Below are 25,909 nucleotides of genomic sequence, written 5' to 3' on the forward strand. Positions count from 1 at the left end.
ATTTATTTAATTCCTTAACATGTGCTTCTTGCACCTTTATTTTATGTTCTAAATTGGAATTTTACACAAGATTCTTCATAAAAATTTCATATTAGATTTTATAATTATTAATTATATATTAAAGCTCAAACCATATATGATATTTTTCATTTTATTATTTTTTATTGTTTCTTTTTAATTAATGTTTTTCTTTTTAATGTTTAAACTTTATAATTATAGCAAACTCTCATAGTTTAAAATTTCTTTTTTTTTTAAATTAGTTTTTCAAATTAAATATTAATAATAATCAAATTGTATTTTTCTATTCTTATCAAATTTAAAATATCTTTTATTTATTTTTATAGAATAATTTATTTATAGAAAACATTGATAATAATAACCAATTCAATTAAGAATTTATTAAAAATAATAATTAAACATACTACATTCTTATTATATTTAATATGTACCTTATATAATATAATATAACCAATCAAAATCAAATTAATTTTATTTTTGGAACTAATAAAATTAAAATCCTTAAAAATATTATATTCTTACCATATTTAATTTATATCATATTTAGTGTATATATATATATATATATATATAATTTCTTTGTTTATTTGATAGAATTTATATTTAAATAAAAATTATGTAACCATCAAAATTAAATTATCTTTATTTTTCAACCTATAAAATTAAAATTTTTAAAAATATTATATTCTTACCACATTTAATATATATCTTATATAGTATATAATATAATTGCTTATTTTTATTCAATATAATTTAAATTTTAATTAGAAAATTAATTTGACCAATCAAAATTAAATTACATTTATTTTCAACAAATAAAATTAAAATCTTTAATAATACATTTGTTAATCCTTAAACTTAGTAGGGGCATTTTTGAAACCCTATTGTTCTCCCTCTCCATTCATACTTTTAAATATGTTATAAATTATAGACATAGGTTGATAGACTATAGATGTGTAATTTAAATTCTTCAGTGGACAATACCATGGTTTTGAAATAGGTGGTTTTTGTTCATTCTTAAAACTCTTTACTTTGATTTCTTTTTATCTATTGGAGGTCCAACATCATGGTTATACCATGGTTTTGAAAATCAAATCAGATTGTCGGATCTAATCAATTTAATCAAAAATCAAAAAGATTCAATCAAATTTGGATAATTTAACCACTAATTTAAAAAACATCTGAGAACTAATGAGAATTGAATAAGACCCAAGAACTGATGGGAATTTAATAAGTCCACAAATCGATTCGAGTAATTTGTTACTGTAACATCCCTTCCCGGTCCACCCGTTAACTCAAATGAACCGAGCTGAGACGCTACAATCTGGTTGAACCTATGTCCTTTCATGTAATATCATGTTGTATGCTGATTATGATGTCAAGCTGTTGCTTTTTACATTAGGAAAATATAGATATGTACTTAATATTTTTACAAGACATGATACTAATTTTCAAAATGAAATGGGCCCAACTGTGTGCCCTGTACATGCCATGATAAGGATAGACAGAATCAAAATATCCAAATGAGTAGCTACCCTGAAGACTGAGTCTTCCACAGATGAACTGCAGCAGTTGTAAGCTGATTCTCTACGGTCCAGTCTCGAAACCTACGAGTTAAATAAATAACTCGCTGAGCAAATAATGCTCAGTGGATATCTCAATTTAATAAGAAACAAAACAATAAACATATAAGCACACATATCATTATACTTTCATGATTTTACCTGCTGTTCATGATGCTGTATAAATTTTGCAACTTTTATTAACCATCGTATACTTTATAAATAATAAATCACATAACTGCATGGCTCCATAAGGTTATAGTGAAACCAAAGTGATAAGAAAAACTGTATGAACTGTATGAAACTGGATGAATACTGTATGGCTGGGCTGTTATGGCCCGTATATAAATCATATCCACTCAACAGCCTGTAGCTGGAGTACCAAACTGTATGGGGTGCAGATCTGCTATCCTATGTCGCGACATAGTCTTATCTACGTGGTTTCTGCCTAACCTTAATGGAGCATATTATGTGTATTGTGATAATACAAGAATTATTTAGAACATATCTAATGAGGAATAATGCATACCATTGATAATGTATAAAGTAACTTGCATGGAAATACTCTAGCTATTGCACCCGCGATGCAATTCTTACTAATATTTATGTAACTAAATTTTACCATTCAGATTAAGGAAATTCTTAGTTTGAATTAAGTTCACTTAGAAGGTAAAATGCAGTAATAATTTTCGGGTGAATGAATCTACATATGCATTCCAACATCATTTCTAATGTGTTCTTGAAATCTGCCAGACAGCCTGTACATGTTTCACAAATCCTATCATAACTCTTTCTGTATACGTCCAATTTAGGTTATTCTAAATTCTATGGTTAGCTAACATCTTAAGGTACAAAGTTTTCTTCTATCACATCTCTTAATTACGTTGGCAAGGTAGTCACATATTGAGCTCAAGTAGCAACTGCCAGTCTGCCCTGCTGTTGGTTTCCAGCCTGCCCAGTTTATACTATTTTGGTCATATCTCTCAATTTATAACTCCAATTTAGGTGATTCTACATTCTATGGTTAGCTAACACATTAGGCTACAAATTTGTCTTCTACCACATCTCTTAATTACGTTGGTAAGGTAGTCAAACATTGAGCTCAAGTAGCAACTGTCAGTCTGCCCTGCTGTTGGGTTCCAGCCTGCACAAGTTATACTATTTTGGTCACAGATCTCAATATAACTCCAATTTAGGTGATTCTGCCTTCTATGGTTAGCTAACACATTAGGCTACAAATTTGTCTTCTACCACATCTCTTAATTACGTTGGTAAGGTAGGCAAATATTTACCGAAATGAGCAACTTCTAGTTCGTCCAGACTGTTGATTTCCAGCCTGCACAGTCTGTACTATTTTGGTCATATCTCTCAATTTATAACTCCAAATTAGGTGATTCAAAAACTCATGGACAGATAAAACATAGAGGAACAAATAACTCTTCTATACCACTTCCTAATTCCATCGTTAAACAGAGTCAAAATCAGGGTGAAGTTACTGGTCAATGGTCCAACAAACTGGGTTCAGCATGAAATCAATATCTACTTCATTCATTCAATTCATCCCATGCTTTATCACCATTTACAGACCTCTAATTCAACATTCAGCAATATATGTTTTCATTATCAACACACTACACAAGTTTTCATGCAAGAAAATGTGAAAAACTAAAAGAGATATCAAACCTTCAACCAAAAGAGCTTTAAATCCTCTTCTTAGCTTCCTTTTCTTCCAACTTTGAGTTCCCCTCTCCTATACATAATAACTCTTAGAAATCATCTAAAATATCACAAAAGTATGAAAATCAAGAAGGGCTACTTACTTGGATAGAGTTCTAGGTTGAAGTTAGTGTTTAAATCACATGAAAATGGATGGAGAAAGGAAGGAGATGAAGAGAAAGATGAAAGGAGATGAAGAGGAAGATGAAGATGAAGAAGACGTTGAAGATGAAGATGAAGAAAATGAAGAAGGCAAACTGAAATGGAAGTCTCGTGAAGTCCAAATTTATCTTTGATTGTGTGTTAAAAATTACCAAATAGTACCTATATTTTCCATATGTTACATTTTAATACCTAAACTTTATATTCTAGTGCAAGTAAGTCCTACTCCTTATACTTTGATCTTTTTGTTTCATTCAAGTAAGTCCACTTCTTTTACTTATTTAAGTTACATCCCATTCTACCCCACTCTGGATTTAAATGGCTCGAACCGGGTTCTTGTTCGGCCCAACTCGACTCGACTCTATGCAACGATTCGATTCAGTAGGATGTTACAGTTACGGTTCAAATTAAACCAGTAACAATAAAAAAAAAAGGAATATTGGGTTCAGTGAACTTCTATCTTCACCGGGTCTGCTTCTTAGAAATAGAATATTGGGTTATACAATAAAAATAATCCTTCCAATTATTTACCAAATTAATGAAGACTCTCATAGTCGAGAGGTCTTAATCTTGATACCTCCCATCCAGGCATAATCACAATTCTAAAACTATCAGTTTCGATTATAAAAAGTGTCGAACTTGAATCTTGCCGCTTTTAGATAGTTTTTAAAATGATTTTGAAAATTTGGATTTCGGTTCTAATCCAGTTTGAAATCGAAATTAGAAAATATTTTCAAGTTTTTTAACTTTTTAGCTTGAATAAATAATAATATTATTATTATTCATATTATTAATAATAAGAAATAGTACTCATTAAAATAGACTAAACAAATTTGATAAGAAGTGTTAAAATTTATTTTATAAAATTATAATAAAAAAATAATATTAGTAGTTTCTTTAGAAATATTTTATTTGCCCACTAAAAAAAATATTTTATTTCTGTTTGAATCCGGAATCATTGGTTAGCAAAATCATTGATCCAATTTTTAAAAATTGAAGAACTGAAACCGAACCGTACGTATGGTTTCAGTTAAAATTCGGTGCGATTTTAATTGACTCGGTTTTAATTTAAAACCGAACTATAGTCATGCCTATTTTCACTCTACACATATATGAAAATACCAATCAGACCACACTTGGTCGATACTATTTATTTTGATTTTAATGATGAGTGAAATCGAAACCCAACCACTTTCAAACGATTTTGATATTGTTGGTTTGAGTTTAGTTTTGATATTAAATCATTTTTTTAATTAAGGAACATGAATAAATAAATAATAAAAATAAAAATAATAGTATTAAAAAAAATCTTAAACTTTATTGAAAAAAAAAAGGTCGACGTCGATTTGATTTTGGTTTGACTGGTTTAATTCTGATTTAAAACCGAACTATAGTGATGACTCATGGAGGATACACATGCATATATAGTTTCTTCCAATTGTTTTGGCAGGTTTAAGCGTATATGGAACTAAAAACAAGAGCACTCGTTATTCATTTTCACCCATTACTTACCTGCAATACTTATCGCAGCGCACGCACGAGTTTGTTCAGGTAATTATCTATAAAAGGAGATTGTGAAGCTCGAGCCTTCCATATTCATTCCTCTGTTCGTTATTTCTTCCATTTTTGCAGGTAAGCTGAACAGAAACAATAAGAAAATTATTCAGAAATTATGTGCTACTGATATTCTTGTTTCTGTAGGTGATCACATATTAATGGAGAGATTTTGCAAGAAAATTAGTGTATCAAAACCACCTCGCTATGATACTCATGGCTTTGACAGAGAAGTCCCATCTTTTGAAACTGAACAAAACAGTTCTGGGAATACGGATCCCAAGAAGCTCAGAAGGTGAGTTTAATCTTCTTTTTCTTTTTTCTTTTTAATTTTATTTGTTGTTTTCTTTTATATATATGTATGTGTTTTTGTCTCCTAGAGTTATGGCAAGCAGACAGTATTCACAGAAGTATAGGCTGAAGCAACTCCATTATATTCTGCAACTAGAAACAGAAGTGAAAGCTCTCCAAGTAAACATCTGATATTTTTCTGTGCCAACAGTAGAAACAGTTTTGTATTTATGTATATATAAATATAAATATATCTATTTTAACAACATTAATTTGGAAAAGAATATATATATATATATATATATATGCAGGCTGAAGTGGCAATTGCCTCTCCTAGGATGAAGTATATTGATCGGCAGAATTCTTTACTACGAGCAGAAAATAGTTCTATGAAGCAAAGGATTTCAATATTTTCAAGTGAACTTATGTTCAAAGAAGGTCACTCTCTTTCCTCTCTTATATAATATATAGAAAAATACTTGCCACATGGAATGTATATTCATTCCTCTTTACAAGCAACTAATCATAGATGCATTGTCGGTATCATACACCAAATCAATTAATAAAATGTTTTTTAAAAAATATTACTATTTTTTTGGCAGCGTCCGGTATGAAATTCTCTTGTCTGAACCAAAGCATTGTTTATGATTAGTTTAGTGTGTAGGTGCACCATATACGTGTGGATAATTTGTTCCCTTGATTATTGTCTAATGAAATTATCACTTTTTAGGAAAATACATATCTACACCAGGTGTATAGATAGTCGAATATTCTACTCATATATCAAGCCAATCAAAAAAGATAATTTTATCCTTTTTGTTTAGTGAATGGTCGGAACTCGTTTGAACCAAAGCATAAAAAGTTTTTTATAAAATTGTTACTGTTTTATTCTTTTTTTTTTTCAAATAAAAAATACCCTTGTTTGAATCAAAATTCTTTTTGTGATTGATTTGATATATAGATGGATCATATGCCGTCTGCTGTAGGTAAATTTTTTTCCATTTTTTGTTGAGTTTTTATTTTTCAAAAAAAAAAAAAAAAAAACCTGATTCACTGTCTTAATGCTGTTATTTCATATTAGTTAATATGACACACTGGATTAATTGTGAATGCCACAATTAAGGATTTGACGTATTAATAACATTTCGTTACAAATTAATAGTGTTAATGTATTACTTAGGATAATTTTGTCTAGTAGTTAAAGTACACTAGATTCCACCCTGGTGATTGCATATCTTACCGTTAAAATGGGAGATGCGCAGTATTAATAACACTTCGTCACAAATTAATAGTGTTAATGTACCACTCAAGATAGTTTTGTCTAATAGTTAAAGTACACTAGATCCCACCATGGTGATCGCACATCTTACCGTTAAATGGGAGGTGAGCAATATTTTTTAAAATAGTATTAAGGCGCTAGACCGTTAATTGTTAAAGATTTAAAATTCATATACAAAAAATGGGCAGTACTTTTTTTATATTTTTCAATACTATATATATATATATATATATATATTACCATGCATTAATAGTAAATTAAGTAATATTATGTAAATAAATTATTGAAGCAGCTCAATATGAGGAATTGAAGAATGAAAGAGACAAAATGAAGCAATTCTATTCGGTGAATCAGCAGCTATATCCAGAGTTTTTCAAAACAAAACCAGCGGGGAGTTGTCAATTAGCAAGTATTTGACAGCTTTAATTAATCTTTGGATCCAATTTCTTCTCAGCAGAAACTGATAAATCTCCTGAACCTAAACCAGTGAGGCAGTCAACAATTTATCAATTGGGATTCGTTTGATCATCCTTTCAAGTACCTTTTGTTTGTCGTTTGTTATGCATACTTGTTTTGTCTTATTTCTTATTTTATGTGCTTTTTCTTTCTTCTATTTTTGTTTAACTTCAACGGAACTGTATGAAAGTGATCACAAATGAAATAATATTGGTTTCTTCTTCTACACCATAATTTCATAAAGCAGGGGCGAAGCAAAAACAATTATTCTGAAGAGCCAACTAAAATTTTTTAAAAGGTCAAATATAATTTTTCTATATTTTTAAGGATCAAAATATAATTTTTTTCCAAAGATTTCTTAGGGTGGCCGGGTGGCCTTCAACCCCCAAGGAGCTGTGCCCCTGGTTTAAAATACAATATTAACATTAGGGCATGTAAGAATTGGATTGCATTCTCAAACGAATTTGTTAAAAGTTCAAAACCTTGATCGTCGAGAGCTTTACCTAAATATCCTCAGCCGAAAATAGACATATTTATAGAAAAAAAAAAGTTATTTTATACAATAATAATTGTTCATTTAATTGAGAAACATAACTTATAAGCTTGTAATTTTTTTGTACTTACAATTAATAATCCTACAAGCATGATCATGAATTACTAAATCATGGAATACTAATTCAATTAGTAACTTTACATGATTATTATATATAGATTATAATTTTAATTGCTCGATTGTCGATTGGATAATAATTGAAGTCTATTTAACTAAACGTAAAATTAAACTATTAATAATGATAATATAAGAAGATATATAGCTTAGATTGCTTATCGAGAAAATGCAAAATTGCTGAAAGTTAATTAAGGATCTGTTCGATAAAGATGTTTTATTAATTGTCGGTCATTTTAGTAACATTTATTTTCGTAAAACGCTAAAAATTAAATATTAATCTCTATAAATTAGTATAAACACTGGGTTTCCAACGTGGGTTTCATTCACCAAATCCTTTATATCATATATGGAGTAACTGCTGCAAATTACATGATTGCAATTTCTTCTTACGTAGAAGAAAGTTTGAAAATTTTGACTTATTGTCCACGTGGCAGGATTTGTCTGAATGATTGGCTAGTGAAAATGTAAATATGTAATGATTAAGCTTCCAAAGTTACTGTCGATTCTGTTTCAGAAATGTGGTTTCTTTCTCGTGTAATTTAAAATTAGTAACATCAGCAACAGCTATAATTCTTCCCATATATCGGAGAAGGTTTTTATTACCATTTTTTTAAGGATAAGCTTAAAAATAAAAATGGTAATTACGGACAAAAAAAGGAAGAAAAAATATATACTAAACATGAACATTCATCATTTTACAAATATAAATTTGGAAATGACAAAAAAATACCCAAAACTATAAATAAGAAATTTCATTAATGTCTTTCTATATTTTTTTGGGAATTTATGATAGGGTAAATATGTAAATAGCTTGGTTGTGTTAACTTTATGGACTAAAATAAAGAATGGAATATCAATTTCCATTACTTACTAGGGTAGAATGGGAATGGGGAATTCTTAGTAGGGATATTAGAATAGATGAGATAATCAAAAAATCAAAAATGCCCTTGTTTTTTTTTCTAATACCAAATATAATTTTATTTTAACTAGTTTTCTTAGTGATTTTCCATTTTATTTTTTCATGTTCTTATAACTGAATAAAGAAGTGAAATCAAAATTTATATTCAATATAAAATTTTTCTCATTTATAAATCTCATCGTATCCACGTATAAAAGAGATTTGTTTTACTAAATCAAAGAAATAAACTTAGTAACACATAAAAAAATTGGTCGTAATACTATCTTACCGCTTAATTATAATAGAAAAATAATAGAAAAATACAAAATTTCTCATTTATAAATCTCATAGTATCCACATAAAAGAGACATTTTCTACTAAATCAAAGAGATAAAGTTAGTAACATATATAAAAATTGATTGATTGTAATACTATCTTAACGCTAAATTATAATAAAAAAATAATAGAAAAATCAAAATTCCAATTCAATATAAAATTTTTTTTTATTTACAAATCTTACAGTATCCGCGTAGAGATTTATTTTACTAAATCAAAAGCGATAAACTTAGTAACATATGAAAAAATTGGTTGTCATACTATTTTACCGTTAAATAATAATAAAAAATAATGAAAAAGTCAAAACTCCTATTCAATATAAAATTTTTCTTATTTATAAATCTCACAGTATCCACGTATAAATGAGATCTGCTTTACTAAATCAAAAGCGATAAACTTAGTAACATATACGAAAATTAGTTGTCATACTATCTTACCACTAAATTATAATAAAAAATAATAGAAAAATCAAAATTTCTATTCAATATAAAATTTTTCTCATTTATAAATCTCATAGTATCCACACGTAAAAGAAATCTGTTTTACTAAATCGAAGAGATAAACTTAGTAATATATACAAAAATTGGTTGTCATACTAACTTAGCGCTAAATTATAATAAAAAATAATGGAAAATAAATATACATGATAATATGTCAATCTTAATAAATTATTAAATTATACTTCATTCGCTCCAAAATTATCGTCGCAAATGTTTTTCACACAGTTTAAAAACAGTTAATTAAGTTATTTTAACTATAATTTTTCTTATTTTTCTGTGTCTATTCTTAAAAACGCCTAAATGATGTATATTAATAATTCCTTTAAAGATAGTATACCAAGATTTAAAAATTAATTTTCTTAAGACATTTTTTCCACTATCTGGTAAATTCAACTAATATAATTATTTGTACGAATGATTATATGAGATTATTATATAAAAGTGAAAAGAAAAACAGTTCTAAATATATAAATAGATTTTGGGACACCTAAAAAAAAAAAAGCGAGACTATAATTTTAGAATCGAGAGAATAATATTTTCGAATTAGTGGGTGACAGATTACAAATAGCTAGGCAACTCTATGATTCAGTAAAGTTAAAAATAAATTAACTTGAAAAATTAACTCGATTGATAAGTAAATTTACTTATAAACTTATTAATTAGAGTTTAATTCTTGAAAAACATATACCATAAATGAGGATTCTTTTCTCATTTAATACGAAACAATAGTTTCAACATAGATGGTCTGTCTTTGACCAGACTAGAAAAATAAACTAACTACAATCTGTGATACTATCTTACGGCTAAATCATATAATATTTTCAAATTTAAAAACCACTTGTTCTAGATATTGCAATTTTGGTGGGTATTATATTTGGTAATTATTTCTGTATTTTGCCTTATAAATATTTAGGGCCAGACAAGTTTCCTTATCTGAGACAATTTACTTTAGCATCCTTAAATTTAAAGGTTAGAATGAGAAGATATTAATCAAGTAGATTTCCTTAACAAGGTTTTTCTTTTCCTTAATTAGCCATTTCATTAGATTTCCCTCTTGTGCAGGTGAAGTTTTGAAATATGGAGAGCTTCAATGGAAGTGAAGACCGAAAGAGGCTTATTGACGTGAAGCCTTTTCAAATGATGCCTCCATCAACTCTCCCTTTGTTAGCTCCTACTTCATTTCAAGTATGGAAGAAACCCTACTACATGAAAAATAGTTCCTCTTCTACTACTAGTGGAACTAAGAATCCTTTAAAATCATTCACCATCGACTCTCTTGAATCAGACCGAAATTCGACCAACCATGATATTGTTGCTTCTGGTGGTGATCGTAACCTTTCCAACATTGATGAGAAGGAGGCCGGGGTCCATGGTCGACTCGGTCGCGACCTCGACCCGAACATGGACCCCAAAAAGCTTAAACGGTGAATTTAGCAAAAGGATGAATTTTGTTTCTTATATTAATGTTTGAGCATTAACGGTGTGTTTACAGTGGAGCTATAGGGTGACTAGCGGTGGTGGTTGCCCCTAATTTTAAATTTTATTTTATAAAATATAAAAAAGTTTACATTTTACTTATTAAAAGGTGATTTTTTCAATATTGCCTATTTGAACATTAATGGTGTGTTTAACAACGGAACTATGGGGTAGCCAGTGGTGGCGACCGCCTCCTAATTTTATTTTATTTTTTAAATTTATCTTATAAAATATAGAAAATTTTACTTTTTTAGGTATAAAATAGTGATTTTTTTTTATATTGCCCCTCTAATGTCCCCTCTAATTATTTTTTCTTGTTCCGCCGTGGGTGTATTTCTGTTTCAATGCAGGATTATTTCAAATAGAGTTTCTGCGCAGAAGTCCAGAATGAAGAAGCTCCATTATGTGACTGAGATGGAAAGAAAAGCCAAGGCCTTAGAGGTACTACTACCATCTTTATGTCTCTTCTTTTCTGCCATTAAACCTAAAAATACAAACTCTTATATATATATATATATATGAAGATTTTACAAAAAAAAGAAAATGGCAGCCAATCGTTTTGTATATATGTTCAGAATAAAATAGCAGTTCTCCATCCTCAAGTGATGATGTATAGAAACCAGCAACACTTACTACAGATGGAGCAGAAAAGGTTGAGTCAAGAAATGTCTGCTCGCGCAACCACCAAGATACTCAAAGATGGTAATTGTACAAACCGAAACAGATCATATCTGATTAACTTTCTATTAATCTCGATAACCAAATTACATGTTTTTATAAATAAGCATAACGATAAAAAATCCATTTTTGTAGCTGAGATTGAGGAGAACAAAGCAGAAGTGAATAGACTGAGGCAACTCCATTTAACACAGCAACATCAAAAAATGCAAGAACATCTGATGGTAAATGCTTGGAAAATGCAGATGATGAATTCAAATTTGACTCAATCTGATACAGAACAAACGTTGTTTATGAACTCAAATTCAGGTATGCATTTCTATATTTAATGAAGTTTATGTTTATATGTTAGAAGTAGAAGTCTTTTAAGAGTCGAGACATGTGTAGCAAATATTTTTTCATTCATATACTGAAATAGAAAAAATTAGAAAGCTAAGGCATTGCATGTTGTAATTAACCCAATAAAAAAAAAGAATAAGGGTTAATAAATAAATAAGTTAATTAATTAATATGAAAAATAAAATCAACTAGCCGTTGATTAAATAGCTAATCACTATTGCTAAACTCAGTTTAGTAACAAAACAACAAAGAAATGGATTGGCTTCTTGTAACAGTACTTACAGTCATTTTTGTCATATTTGAATCAATTTGACTTGGATTAATGATTTCAGTCTGCTAATTGATCCAAAATCCAATAAATTCCTCAAAATAGTATCCAAGATAAAAACTTTTTGCTTTGTTGAGCCGACCCTTCTTTAACTCCAGAAAAGTTCTGTTAGGTGTTATATATCCAGGTTGCATGGAAGTCTTGTACATTTCTTGGTTCACGTTTTTTTCACTTGACAATACCAGGCTCAGGATAGATTGTATTGGAGAGTCACGACAATTTAGGGTATTTTCTGTCGATATTAATTGTTTTAGTAACTGTTAATTATTAGTTATTAGCTTGTAGTTGGTAGCTATTTATATAACGGTTAAATTAAAAATGTTCGATGAAAATAATTATTTAATTTAAAATGATAAAAAATGATATTATTTGTTTAATTAGTTGAAAATAACGGATTTGATTGTCAAAAAAAAAATTAATTGAACTAAATGTTAAAGTGTATAATATTTTATAAAAAGCTTTCTCAATCTAGAAGCTATTACAAAAACTATGTTACTGAATAATACAATTAATAGAGAGTTTTGACTTGGTCAAAACGTAAAAAGCTAACTGATCAAAAGCTATTGCGGAATATGAATTTAGATATAATTGTTGATGCTATTAAGTTTTTTTGAACAATAATAATAAAATAAATTGAATTTTCTCATAGAAAAACTGTGCTGATGATGGATGAATTATTTTGATGCAGCTCAAATTGGAGAGATGAATGAAGAAGAAATGGATGAAGTGAATCAGCAACCAGTTGGACAAATGTGGATGGTGAATCCTACTAATGGCTCAACGATGCTTCAGCAAAAACTGATCGGAGCTAAGGCCAATCCAAATCATGGTGGTATTGAACAGATGCTCAACTTCAACCAAAATAATCATAGTTGTGTCATGTGAGAATTCTCACTGGAATTTGGAATTTCTAGTTCATTTTCTTTTTAATCTGTTATTGTCAGTTGTCTTAAAATATTTATGGTTGTCTGTAGAATTTAGATCGTCTTATTTGAAATTTGATTAATATTTTGTCCTCTCCCCATTAACATTTTTATATTAAAGTTGCGTTCGGCAAGTAATTTTTTAAATAGTTTTTTCAAAATGTTAAAAACTATTTTTTTTATAGTGTTGGGATAGAATTTTATAAAAGGTTAACTCTATAACATTTAGCTTTCAATGTCGCTGCTTAAATAATTACTAGCAGCTCAAAACAGGTAATTTGAGTATGTACTAACTAGTATTTAACAATATCATTTGTACTCGTTAGTAGTTTTTTATTTATTATTATGTATGTCAATATGGACTGATAATTTGAAATTCATATTGATACAGTTGAAATTTATAGTTTAGGCTTACTACGAACCTCGGGGCCTTAAACTTACCTAGGCTCTAGTGCCGGTCTGGCCCATGGAAACGGGTCGTGACAATAACAAATCAAAATTAAATTACTATTATTTTTCAACCAATAAATTTAAAATTTTTAATAATATTTTTGTCGATGCATACAGGGAGTGTTTTTTACGATCCCAATATTTTTCCTCCCGTTCATACTTTTATTTATATATATTATAAATAGATAGATTATAAATATAGATAGAATTCATGAATCATTTAAAAAATGTATGTAATTTGATTACATATATACCTTTTAACATATCAATTTTCTTTAAAAAAATGGTAAATTAAAAAAAAAATTACAAACATGTTTTGAATTATCAATTATGACTTTTTTTGTTAAAAAAAAAAAAAAAAACTCAATGGCTAGTCTTAATCCGTATTATTTGAATCAAAAGCCAAAACTTTATAAAAAATAAAAGAAAGCATACTCATTCAGAAGTAGCATTAAAACATTTAGCTTTCACTCGATTGACCGTTAAAATAGACTATTTTAGATAAAAAGCCTAATGTGTTAACGGAGTCACTGAGTTAGAGACTTTCATAGTTAATTTTAAGATATGTCAATTAGACAATAATCAAGGGACTAATTCATTATTTTTCCTCAATTTGATGTTTGGACACCGTTGGATTTGATTGTTGCTGACGTGTCAACAATCAAAATTAACTAAATTGTTAATTTCTCATAAGTCACTAACTTTGCTTTTGTCCCGTTTTGCAGAAGCCAAATGACCGCAACGCCATGACCCAACCACCCATTGTATACCCTTCTTTCAAGCTTTCTCCTTTCCAGCTTATCTCTCCCTTCTCCCTCTCCGTCTCTGCAATCCCTAATTTTTTAAGCCAACTAATTTCAGTATGTTATTTAAAATTCAAACTTCAGTTTTACTAAAATTTGTTCAATAGAGTCGAAGAAATGGCCTCTACTTACTATTCATATCCTTTCTTAACTAAGGTTTCTCCAAAATTTTCTCTTCAAAGACACTATCAATGTCGAGTTTCTCAATTCTTGACTATTAAAAGCCCTAAAGGTTGTAATCTTGTTGCTGCAAAGCAAAGTAAAAGCAGAATTGGACAATTTAGGGTGTTAAAATCGGTAGAATTGGACCAGTACGTTACGAGTGATGATGAAGAAGAAATGAGCGAAGGGTTTTTTGAGGCAATTGAGGAATTAGAGAGAATGGCAAGAGAACCCTCTGATATTCTTGAAGAAATGAACGATAGGCTTTCTGCAAGAGAATTACAATTAGTTCTTGTTTATTTCTCTCAAGAGGGTAGGGATTCTTGGTGTGCTCTGGAAGTGTTTGAGTGGCTAAGAAAAGAGAACAAGGTTGATAAGGAGACCATGGAGCTTATGGTTTCTATTATGTGTAGTTGGATTAAGAAGTTGATTGAAGGGGAACATGATACTGGTGATGTGGTTGACTTACTAGTGGATATGGATTGTGTGGGTCTAAAGCCGAGTTTTAGTATGATTGAAAAGGTGATATCTTTGTATTGGGATATGGAGGAAAAAGAGGGAGCTGTTTCATTTGTTGAAGAGGTTTTGAGACGGGGAATTGCTTATACGGAAGATGGAGGACAGAAGGGAGGCCCTACTGGTTATCTTGCATGGAAGATGATGGTAAGCTTCTACATCTTCAAATTTAGTCCTATTGTCCGCTCATCTTTACTGGTTGATTGGGCTGTGTTGCTATTGCAGCTTGTCTTCATGTGTTGGTGTTTTTGACTGCATAATCTATAAAATACTGGGAATTTGTGCCTGGTGTTCTTTTCTGGCAGTTTATCACGTTGCATTACTAAATACATTGGTGGAACTTACTTGGGCTTTGTTGTTAATTTTACTTTACTGTTTATAGTGATTGGAATTTCTCATTGTCTTCTTATAAATATTGTGCAAACATTGAGCAGCAAGTATGGCGTTTACCCTTAATCATATAAAACCTTTTCCAAGTTTTCAAGTGTTACATCAAATTTTCGGTTTCATGGTGTTAAAATTGGTGCCTGTCCTACATCAAATTTTCGGTTTCATGGTGTTAAAATTGGTGCCTGTCCTATTGTCAGTTTTTACTTTTTGCACATTATCTAATTGAAGTTAAATATGTTTAAGGTTTTCTCTTTTCCTGTTTTACGTGAACTCATTAAAGCAGGAATTTCTTATCATGTTAGTGATAACTTGAAGGTTTGTGTTAGGTTGATGGGAACTACACGGATGCAGTTAAATTGGTTATCCATCTTAGAGAATCTGGGTTGAAGCCAGAGGTTTACTCTTATCTTATTGCAATGACAGCTGTAGTTAAAGAGCTAAATGAATTTGCAAAAGCTTTACGAAAGTTGAAAGGTTATGCAAAATCTGGTTTGATAGTTGAACTTGATGCTGAAAATGTAAGCATCATTGAGGAATATCAGTCGGGCCTTCTAGCAGATGGAGTATGCTTGTCCAATTGGGTAATTCAGGAGGGAGGTACTTCTCTTAATGGTGTAGTTCATGAACGGCTTCTTGCTATGTATATTTGTGCTGGTCGTGGGCCAGATGCTGAAAGGCAGTTGTGGGAAATGAAGCTTGTAGGTAAGGAGGCTGATGGAGATCTTTATGATATTGTTTTAGCCATCTGTGCTTCGCAAAAGGAGACCAGCGCCGTAGCACGTTTACTTACTAGAATAGAGGTTACAAGCTCTTTACAAAAGAAAAAAACATTATCTTGGTTATTGAGAGGTTACATCAAGGGAGGACATTATGAGGAGGCTGCAGAGGCACTTACTAAAATGCTTGATTTGGGTTTATCTCCAGACTATTTGGATAGGGTGGCTGTGCTGCAGGGAGTGAGAAAAAGAATCCAACAATGGGGAAATGTGGAATCTTATCTTAAGCTTTGCAAGCGCCTTTCTGATGCAAATTTGATTGGACCTTCTCTTGTATATCTGTATATAAAGAAATATAAGCTCTGGATCATGAAAATGCTATGAGCGACTCCTACAGCCTTATGAATTTATAGAGCAGGCAGTTATTCAATGGGAGTTTTGAAGTATAAATTTTGTATAGATATGAATGGCATTCCGTACATAAGTCTTTCACGTATATGAATTGGGAATACATGTCTAATTTTTTGTTTTTGAGGTTATATTATCGCTTGTATAGATGGTGGATGTTATAAACATAATAAAGAATTTCACCACTCTGTAACTAATATGTTGCTTATACAGCCACCTACAGGTATGTTCTCTTATCTCTATTCTTCTATTTCTCATTCTATTATTGTCTTGCACTCCTAGAGATTGTGTTACATAAATCTGCTGCTTCTAACATTAATCAACTCCAATTCTAATTAGATTGATCTTACATAATAATTATATATTTAGAAGAAAGTAAATTAAGTCATTTGGGTTTGATTACTGATGTCGATTTTTTGGATGATGAAGAACAACAACAACTAAATCTTAATCTCAAACTGGTTGAGATGATGAAGAAGCTATGTTAAATTGCTAATGTCCTTGTTAGACATCTATTTATCAATTTTTGTATGCATACCTATGCTTTATTTGCATCTTTTATAAAACTTTGAGGTATGGGGGTTACGCTCAAGTTCTTCATCCTCCATCATGGAGAGAACTTCCATTACTATTTTTAGAGTTGGAATTGGAGGACTATTGCCTTTTTTATGGCCTCATACCTTTTTTTTATATAATGAACTCTATTGCAACTCACTGGAAACCAATGGATTGCCAATTTTAGTGGCAATTAGTTGGAAACAATAGCAGCATTCATAGTCTATGTCAGGATGATGTGTCCCCTATGTATGCATGTTTTTAACATATTGTAATGGACAGTTTGTGGGCCATTTGATATGTAATTGCACATGCGAATGATTTTCTGACTCTTAACATGATTTGCTAATATTTGACTTCAATATTTCGTTGTCCATCTCTGCATGTTTGAAAGGTTTTCAATTATTGTGTTCTGGCTATAAGAGAGAGAGAGAGAGAGAGAGAGAGAGTATTTGGTTTCTTGTATTATTGAATTTTTTGGTCTTGTCCTCTGATTAAGTTTCCCCTTACAGTGTTCTTATCATTTCTTAGTTTTATCAATAACTAAGATGGTTTGTACTTTCTGAACCTTCACTGAAAACATGGAAAACATAACTTGGCAACTTTTTAGGTTAAGGAGATTTCACCAAAAAAAAATATATATATATATATCTTTAGATGAAGGAGAAACGTTTGTGTGGTCTACAGTTTTTTGTGTATAAGGAGCATAGTTGCTGAGGTTGAAACCATTCTATTTCTTGTAATCTTCATTTTTACACAGTGAAATCTAGCTCTCTTTGCTCGCTGATGTAGATCCATTGATTGAATTTTCTGTTTCTTTTATTTTTCTTTGTTTCTCTTTAGTCAAAACAGCTAACTAATAAAGATTAAAAAAAAGAAAAATACTTTGCAAGAAGAGGAATTCAATGGACGGAAAAGACACTTACTAGAAAGAACAATCACGACGAATTCTATCTGTGAAAAAATCACTTATAATAAAAATAAATAACTATAAATTCTGAAATGAAATTAGTGTCGTCCACAACTCAAAAAATATATGCACCATGTCATAAAATTTTATATCCATTTAGTCAATAAAATTATGGATAATTTTGATTAATTATAGAAATAATAATATCATCAAACAGTACAATGTTCATCTAAGTCTCTCTCTCTCTCTCTCAAATAAGATGCATATGATCACTGATTGAGAACAGGTTCTAGGTTGTATCAGATTTCTCACATGAGGTCTTGCTGGTAACAGTTGTAGTGTCTGTATATATGTTCTTTTTTGGGCTTGGCATATATATATATATATTCTGCCTTATCATTGTTGTTTTCTTTTTTTTTTTTTTTTTTTTTTTTATTTGCATTACCAACTTGATAATATTCCTCCAATCCTCCAACTTTGGATACTTTATTATTATTATTATTATTCAATCACTGTTATAAACTCATGGTGGAAGAAAGAGCACCCAAATGTAATTTAATTAATAATTACTTAGATCTTATGTTATAGCTTACCATTAATATTTGTTATTGGTAAATAAGGCCATAAATAAATTTTTATAGATTAGTATACTTTGTCAAAAATTTTCATATTTTTATTAAAGGGTGTATCCTTAAATCACCAATTGCCTCGTTGATTTTAAAATAAGAAAATTAATTTTTTTATTATTTTTGGTAAAAAAATATAAAAATTTACCCACAAATAAGAATATAATACTAATTTTGGCTGAAGATTTAATTAAACATTTAAAAAAATATATATGAGATCTCAATTAATCCTTATTTCTAATAGTAATACATCCGTTCTTTTATGCTAATCACAATACTCAATCATTAAATTATTAATGTTTAACATATAGCAAAATAAGATGCAATTCTCTCCTTGTTATATGCTAAGTTTGTAGGACCAAATGTGATTTAGACACTTCAACCACAAATCAAAGTGATCTTAAAAAATAAGATCCTAATTGCTAATCTACTCTATGATATAGTCTATTGAATTTTACGTCATCAATTATATAACACTTCCTCCGTCCCATTTTGTTTGTATGGTTTGACAAAACACGCATATTAAAAATTTAGTTAATAAAAATTATTTGGTCAATTTTTACCGTTAATTCATTAAAATATTAATAAAAGTCCTTTATTATCCTTTCAAAAAAAAAAGTCTTTCATTTAATGAACAATTATCAAGATTATTATGAGAAAAATAATTCTTTACATATATAAATCTAGAAAATTTGCGAACATTTTAGAACATCTAAAAAAGAAATAACAAAAAAACAGAATGGGACGGGCTTAGTATCAAATAATAGCCTATACCAAATTTTACCTACGGTTCATAATACAAAATTGTTATTGTTGAAAAAATTTTACTTAAATATTATTCATCCAAATGTAACGTAAAACTCACTGTATAAATTTAACAAACAAATAGATAAATAAACAATAGCTTATAGTAATATATTAACATTATTCTAAATAAACATGTTAAAGTATAATCTAGTGGTAAGTGCATATATCATCCGTAATAGATTCGAGTTTGAATCCTCCCCTCAATATTAAAAAATATATATATATATTATTCTAAACAAGTTTGCCTAAGATGTGGATCAGTTTGGTATTTGATGAGACCCATCAACTTATTTTATTAGATTTACTATCCAACTTTGCTTAATATGCAATTTAGATGATACTTTTAATTAGATATGAGATTAAACCCTGATGATGAATATTGACCAAAAAAAAAAAAAAAAAAAGCAAACTTTTCAATTCTTTTCTTCTTTTTTTTTTTCATTATTGTCTCTGCCACTTCCCAATCCACAATTATAAGTAACCTTTATATGTCTTCATATTCATTGAGTTTTTATACTATTTTGTTTTAATTTTACTTTCTTGAGTTCAATTAAAAATTAAAAATAAATATTCACATAATAAGAACATTTAGAAATAGATGAAGGATGAAAGAAATCTTAATTTCTTTATTTTTGGCTTTTTTTATATATTTTTTATTAAATTTCCTCATCCAACACTTTCTTGGAATTTTTTTTTTTAATTTAAAAGAAACCCAGTTGACAATAAATTAGTAATTATTTAGGGCAATCCTTTACTTTTATTACAACTAATCCAAAATTAGCGAGTATAATAAAAGATTAAGAACTCAAAACGCAAGAATTCAGTTGTCACACCAAAGACATTAGGAGATAAGCTCCATCTTCTAGTATAACTATTCAACCAGTTAAAGAGCCATCTGATGATGTGGCCAAAGTGGAGGGGTTGGGTGTTGGGTATTGTGGAGATGGTGGTGAACTGAAAAAAACAAGCTTTGCATAGGGGTCAGCTACCAAATCAACCAAAACTTTCCGGTCACCAAAACTGCCAAACTCTACAATAAGGAGGTCTGTGTTTACTGTAAAGTATCTGAATTTATTCTATGAAGAAAACAGATGATAAAAAAAGATTCAAACGCTATATTAGCTTTCTTTCTTTTTCTTGAGAACCAAACATTATATTCAGTCTATGTATGGCCTCTTTCTCTTTTTCCTCTTCCTTTCTTAGGAACCTGTTTGCAGTTTGCAGGCAAGGCAAGAGGTAAAGGATCTTTACTTTGAATTCTTTTTCTTCTTTTTTTTTTTGAAGAAAAAGTTCAGACATTTCTATATATATGACTTTCTTGAATATGATTTCCTAGCTTTGTATTCATCTTCAAAGAGGAAAAAAAATGCGAGGCCTTAAATTCTTAGATAGATTTAAAAGCTCCCAAGTCCACGCCTTAAGCCCTTCTGATGTCAAACCCAAACTTCCAAAATCCAAATTCACGAACTCTGTCTCAGTTTCTCAGTCTCTGCTTTCTTATGGGCTTCCTACAACTGACCTCCTTGAACCCTCCATAGACCCTCACTTAAAATCCATATACTATGTTGAATCTCTAGCTGAACTTTATTGTCGCGTCGACACTTGCTTGCCATCTGATAAATCTTTATTATGCGTTGAACAATATACTTTGTTGCGTGGCTTGGGTGATCCTAAGCTGTTGAGAAGGTGTCTTTGTGCTGCAAGGCAATATGCTATTGGTGTGCACTCGAAGGTGGTGCTTTCTGCTTGGTTGAGATTTGAGAGGAGAGAAGATGAATTTGTTGGTGTGTCATCTATGGATTGTAGTGGCTATGTCCTTGAATGTCCTAATGCTGCTTTAGTTTCTGGTTATGATCCTAATTCAGTTTATAGTCATTGCCAAGGTAGTCAAGATTGTCATCTACTGGTTAATTCTCAAATCTTGATTGGAAATGATTGCCCCAGCTTGGATGACGGTGATGTTTCATTTTGTATCAATGATCAGTTGGTTCATTGTGTTAGATTCAAAATTGCTGCTCTTTCTAACCCATTAAAGGCAATGCTATATGGTAGTTTTGCAGAATCAAGAAAGGATAATATTGATTTTTCAAAGAATGGAATATCAGTAGAGGGAATGAGAGCTGTGGAAGTGTACAGTAGGACTAGAAGAGTTGATTTGTTTCGTGCTGAGATTGTTTTGGAGTTGCTTTCTTTTGCAAATAGATTTTGCTGTGAGGAGATGAAGTCTAGTTGTGATGTTCATTTGGCTTCATTAGTATTTGATATTGAGGATGCGTTGATTCTTATTGACTATGGTTTAGAAGAAAGTGCAAATCTTCTTGTGGCTTCTTGCTTGCAAGTTTTGCTCAGAGAGCTACCAAGTTCCTTGTATAATCATAGAGTGATGAAGGTTTTCTGTAGCTCTGAGACTCGGGAAAGATGGGCTATGCTTGGGCATGCTTCATTCTTGCTGTATTATTTCCTGAGCCAGGTTGCTATGGAGGAGAATATGGTATCGAGCGCAACTGTCATGTTATTGGATAGGTTGCAGGAATTTGCAACAGAAAAGTGGCAGAGAGCACTTGCTTTTCATCAACTGGGTTGTGTTTTGCTTGAGAGAAAAGAGTACAAGGATGCACAGTTTTGTTTTGAGGCAGCCGTTCAGGAAGGTCATGTTTATTCAGTAGCTGGTGTTGCAAGGACAAAGTACAAGCAAGGGCAGCAGTATTCAGCTTTTAGGTTGATAAACTCCATTATTTTTGAGTATAAACCTGTTGGCTGGATGTACCAAGAAAGATCTTTATATGGTGTCGGACGGGAGAAGACTATTGATTTAAATACTGCAACTGAACTGGATCCAACCCTTCCTTTTCCATATAAATACAGAGCTGTCATGAAGGTGGAAGAGAAGCAGATTAAGCAAGCTATCTCAGAGGTTGGTAAAATTATTTCATTCAAGCTCTCACCTGATGTCCTTGAATTGCGGGCTTGGTTCTTCATAGCACTTGAGGATTATGAAAGTGCATTGAGAGATATTCGAGCATTGCTAACTTTGGAGCCTAATTATATGATGTTTCATGGAAAGGTAAGTGGTGATCACTTAGTAGAACTTCTCAACCATAGAGTTCAACAGTGGAGTCTGGCTGATTGCTGGATGCAACTTTATGAACGATGGTCTTGTGTTGATGATATTGGCTCTTTAGCTGTCATACATCAAATGCTGATACACGATCCAGGGAAGAGCCTATTAAGGTTTCGACAATCTTTACTTCTTCTCCGGTAAGTTGTTGTAACTTGCAGCTATAACATTGGGTAGTAACTACTATTCAATTGACTTCTGATTAGCTCATGTCATGTCACATTATTCATGTTTTTGGAAATGAGGTCTGAATGTTTTTTAAAATCCATCCCCTACATTTTGTTTTTTTGTGCGTACAACTAGGTCTTTCTTTCATAATAATTAGTTGCATAAGAGTTCCACTTCCATCTATGATAAGCTCTTCATTTGGGCCTTCCTTTCACTAAATTAAGGGCTTTTCTTTCTTTCTTTCTTTCTTTTCTTTTGGTGATGGGGTTTTTGGTACATCCTGTACTAATTTCACAAATTGGTAATACAGTTTTGCTCTTTGCTATTTTGAACAACCAAGCGTAGTCTATATGATGTAGTGAATTCTGCTCTGTCTTCTGTATCTAGTGTTGAACTTAATATGTTCGGTAACATGAAGTATACAACATATCTCATTGTAATAGGTTAAATTGTCAGAAGGCAGCAATGCGCTGTTTGCGGTTGGCTAGAAATTATTGTAGTTCTGAGCATGAAAGACTGGTTTATGAAGGATGGATTTTATATGACACTGGCCATCGTGAAGAAGCTCTCGCTAGGGCTGAAAAGTCCATTTTGATCCAAAGATCATTTGAAGCTTTCTTCCTTAAAGCATATATATTGGCTGATACAAATCTTGGTCCTGAAACATCACCTTATGTCATACAACTGCTCGGTGAAGCTCTCCGATGCCCCTCAGATGGTCTTAGGAAAGGACAAGTTAGTAGAATTAATTTTGGGATCTTTATAATATTGTCTATTTCTTGATCTACTCTTGTTTATGCACATTGATAATTTTGCAGGCATTGAATAATTTAGGAAGTATCTATGTGGATTGTGGTAAGCTGGATCAGGCTGCAGATTGCTACATGAATGCCCTTAAAATTAAGCACACTAGAGCTCATCAAGGGTTGGCACGTGTTTATCAATTGAAAAATCGAAGAAAAGCTGCATTTGATGAGATGACAAAACTAATAGAGAAGGCACAAAATAATGCATCAGCGTATGAGAAACGGTCAGAATATTGTGACAGAGAGACGGCAAAGAATGACCTTAATATGGCAACACAGCTGGATCCATTAAGAACATACCCATATAGATACAGGGCAGCTGGTAAATCCTCATTTCTCTCTCCCTCTCTCTCTCTCTCTCTCTCTCTCTCTCTCTCTCTCTCTCTCTCTCTCTCTCTACCTCTTGGGTTCATCATCCCCTTGGTGCATGTGGCATACTTTTCACTTACATGACTTTCCATATGAATATTGAGCTCTCTCTGGTTGTAGGTAGTCCATCTTAATTAGATTACATTGTTAAAAAGCTGTATCTTCATGTGGTCATATGTGTCTCTTGGTCATTTCATTGTCATCAATTTCTAATTATCAGCAACGTACTAAAGACTGCTACTCCTGACTTATTCTAGAAAGACACAAGAGTGTACCTTACGAAATTTGACAGTAAACCACTTCATCTAAATGCCACCCCACGTACATCAGCTAACTGTTAGGTTCAGAAGTTGAAAGAGAACAACTTGCCCCTTGCCTGCTTTTCTTAAAATGGTTTACGTTTTCCTATTTACTGGTCTGAAAATTTAGTGCGACTACTTATGGCTAAATGCACAAGTAAAGTTACTCTTGTTCCGAGTATCAATTTCCAATTTATAGAATGACTTGTTTTTGGCTCAACAGTTTTATTTTCCTTTTATGTTCTCAACTGTGCGTGCTTCACTTGTTATGTATAAGAAAGACTAGCAAATACAAACTGATATTTGAAGCATGCCTTCCATACAAGCAATTAAACAGGGATGAAAGATCCTGAATTCCTGATTCCAGGTCCCATTTGCATTGTTATCTCTATATGCCACTAGATAACAGAATAATCCTTAAATGTGAATCTGGTTTGTGCAAGTGCATATATGAATATACACACTATAATCAAAATTTTTTAGGCAAAGGAATGGAGTGGAGAGTGAGATGAGGTGACAGGAGGTAAACTGCAATAATACTGTATAATTCATGCCTCTGTTATACAAAGAGAAAAAGATTCTTCATATATTTGGTCTCCATCTATGTTCTCTAAACCAATGCCGAAGTCATTTGGCGATTAGTTTTCACAATTACTGTCAATGTGATTCTATTGGCTTCATTTTCGTTTCCTTGCTCAAACATTCTCATTACCTGTGAAATCTAAACTTCTTCTAACATATAGAATTTCATTTTTTCCAGTGCTAATGGATGACCAAAAAGAAACTGAAGCGTTGGAAGAGCTTACAATAGCCATCGCTTTTAAACCTGAATTACAAATGCTTCATCTTCGAGCAGCGTTTTATGAGTCAATGGGGGATCTTCCCTCTGCTCGTCAAGATTGTGAAGCAGCTCTTTGCTTAGACCCAAACCACACAGACACTCTCGATCTGTACAATAAAACCCAGAACCGAGCAGTGCATCATTGAAGCATTTGAGTCATCTATTATGCAAGTGATAAAGTCCATACTTGACTATTAGTTTTGAGGGGGAAGTCAAGAATTTCCATGCCGTCCATTTTTATTTGGTCCTAAACAGCATCCATCAGAAAAGTTGCCCCAGCAAGTGGGTAAAAAATGGGCGAAGAAGGACAGGCAATGAATTGATAAGTACATACCGCACCATGAAATTGATGACAGTTCGAAAAGGATCCTATGAACAAACCCTGGACTGTTTCCCTGGAAGTTGTGTATAGGTAATGTCTGCATGAAAATAGCAGCATCAAATTAAGTTCCAAAGGTTAAAGTTTTCAGTGACTTGTCATTGATTCCAAAGAACAGTATAGGTTTCACCCCTTGTTTCTCACTAGAAGCAATTTGTCTTCTTACGTTTCTTTTATTTAAAAAAAAAAAAATTTCTCAGAGTTCATCTTGTACAGAAACAAACTCAGAAAATGATCTGAATCTTCCTTATCATAATTGCAGATTGCCAGAAGTGATGATGTAGACAAGAAAAGAAAAGAAAAACCTTTTAATTTTATTGCTTTCCTTTCATTTTCCCTGTGCTTAGTTTGCTTTGTCACTTTTTTATATTTGCACTCTGCTTGTCTCGGGTCATGATGG

General features: G+C 31.2%; 4 protein-coding genes and 1 long non-coding RNA gene across 5 annotated transcripts; 4 read left to right on the plus strand and 1 right to left on the minus strand.

The window, feature by feature from the left end:
- Nucleotides 1–1,388: 1,388 nt before the first annotated feature.
- Nucleotides 1,389–3,544, minus strand: LOC149493929 (uncharacterized). Its single transcript, XR_016322634.1, has 3 exons — nt 3,401–3,544; nt 3,264–3,330; nt 1,389–1,625 (listed from the first exon to the last, which is right to left on the minus strand). It is a non-coding gene; the product is annotated as an uncharacterized LOC149493929 (long non-coding RNA).
- A 1,481-nt stretch (nt 3,545–5,025) lies between these two features.
- Nucleotides 5,026–7,229, plus strand: LOC105639411 (basic leucine zipper 19). Its single transcript, XM_012223462.3, has 5 exons — nt 5,026–5,090; nt 5,160–5,307; nt 5,393–5,483; nt 5,615–5,741; nt 6,875–7,229. The coding sequence occupies exons 2-5, from the start codon at nt 5,174–5,176 to the stop codon at nt 6,997–6,999; spliced, it is 477 nt and encodes a 158-aa protein (XP_012078852.1). The 5' UTR covers nt 5,026–5,090; nt 5,160–5,173; the 3' UTR covers nt 7,000–7,229.
- Nucleotides 7,230–10,451: 3,222 nt separating this feature from the next.
- Nucleotides 10,452–13,239, plus strand: LOC105640724 (uncharacterized). Its single transcript, XM_012225122.4, has 5 exons — nt 10,452–10,866; nt 11,269–11,359; nt 11,494–11,620; nt 11,732–11,905; nt 12,952–13,239. The coding sequence occupies exons 1-5, from the start codon at nt 10,520–10,522 to the stop codon at nt 13,146–13,148; spliced, it is 936 nt and encodes a 311-aa protein (XP_012080512.1). The 5' UTR covers nt 10,452–10,519; the 3' UTR covers nt 13,149–13,239.
- A 1,105-nt stretch (nt 13,240–14,344) lies between these two features.
- On the plus strand, nt 14,345–16,867 carry LOC119369070 (pentatricopeptide (PPR) repeat-containing protein). Its single transcript, XM_037641966.2, has 2 exons — nt 14,345–15,264; nt 15,834–16,867. The coding sequence occupies exons 1-2, from the start codon at nt 14,557–14,559 to the stop codon at nt 16,605–16,607; spliced, it is 1,482 nt and encodes a 493-aa protein (XP_037497894.2). The 5' UTR covers nt 14,345–14,556; the 3' UTR covers nt 16,608–16,867.
- A 3,476-nt stretch (nt 16,868–20,343) lies between these two features.
- LOC105639429 (ethylene-overproduction protein 1) lies at nt 20,344–25,840 on the plus strand. The gene is made up of 4 exons (XM_012223486.4): nt 20,344–22,787; nt 23,259–23,550; nt 23,634–23,943; nt 25,050–25,840. The coding sequence occupies exons 1-4, from the start codon at nt 20,896–20,898 to the stop codon at nt 25,274–25,276; spliced, it is 2,721 nt and encodes a 906-aa protein (XP_012078876.1). The 5' UTR covers nt 20,344–20,895; the 3' UTR covers nt 25,277–25,840.
- The last annotated feature ends 69 nt before the right edge of the window (nt 25,841–25,909 follow it).

Source organism: Jatropha curcas, chromosome 9, assembly GCF_041381405.1.
Source record: "Jatropha curcas cultivar XTBG-Jc1 chromosome 9, XTBG_Jcur_1.0, whole genome shotgun sequence".
NCBI classification, from domain to species: domain Eukaryota; kingdom Viridiplantae; phylum Streptophyta; class Magnoliopsida; order Malpighiales; family Euphorbiaceae; genus Jatropha; species Jatropha curcas.

What these genes read in the sequence shown, in the direction of transcription:
- LOC105640724 (XM_012225122.4), top strand. Translation starts at nt 10,520, where the DNA reads ATGGAGAGCTTCAATGGAAGTGAAGACCGAAAGAGGCTTATTGACGTG. An exon ending in CACCAAGATACTCAAAGATG is followed by an intron (nt 11,621 to 11,731) that starts GTAATTGTACAA and finishes CCATTTTTGTAG; the next exon opens with CTGAGATTGAGGAGAACAAA. An exon ending in GTTTATGAACTCAAATTCAG is followed by an intron (nt 11,906 to 12,951) that starts GTATGCATTTCT and finishes ATTTTGATGCAG; the next exon opens with CTCAAATTGGAGAGATGAAT.
- LOC105639411 (XM_012223462.3), top strand. Translation starts at nt 5,174, where the DNA reads ATGGAGAGATTTTGCAAGAAAATTAGTGTATCAAAACCACCTCGCTAT. An exon ending in GATCCCAAGAAGCTCAGAAG is followed by an intron (nt 5,308 to 5,392) that starts GTGAGTTTAATC and finishes TTTGTCTCCTAG; the next exon opens with AGTTATGGCAAGCAGACAGT. An exon ending in CAGAAGTGAAAGCTCTCCAA is followed by an intron (nt 5,484 to 5,614) that starts GTAAACATCTGA and finishes ATATATATGCAG; the next exon opens with GCTGAAGTGGCAATTGCCTC.
- LOC119369070 (XM_037641966.2), top strand. Translation starts at nt 14,557, where the DNA reads ATGGCCTCTACTTACTATTCATATCCTTTCTTAACTAAGGTTTCTCCA. An exon ending in ATCTTGCATGGAAGATGATG is followed by an intron (nt 15,265 to 15,833) that starts GTAAGCTTCTAC and finishes GGTTTGTGTTAG; the next exon opens with GTTGATGGGAACTACACGGA.
- LOC105639429 (XM_012223486.4), top strand. Translation starts at nt 20,896, where the DNA reads ATGCGAGGCCTTAAATTCTTAGATAGATTTAAAAGCTCCCAAGTCCAC. An exon ending in CAATCTTTACTTCTTCTCCG is followed by an intron (nt 22,788 to 23,258) that starts GTAAGTTGTTGT and finishes TCATTGTAATAG; the next exon opens with GTTAAATTGTCAGAAGGCAG. An exon ending in ATATAGATACAGGGCAGCTG is followed by an intron (nt 23,944 to 25,049) that starts GTAAATCCTCAT and finishes CATTTTTTCCAG; the next exon opens with TGCTAATGGATGACCAAAAA.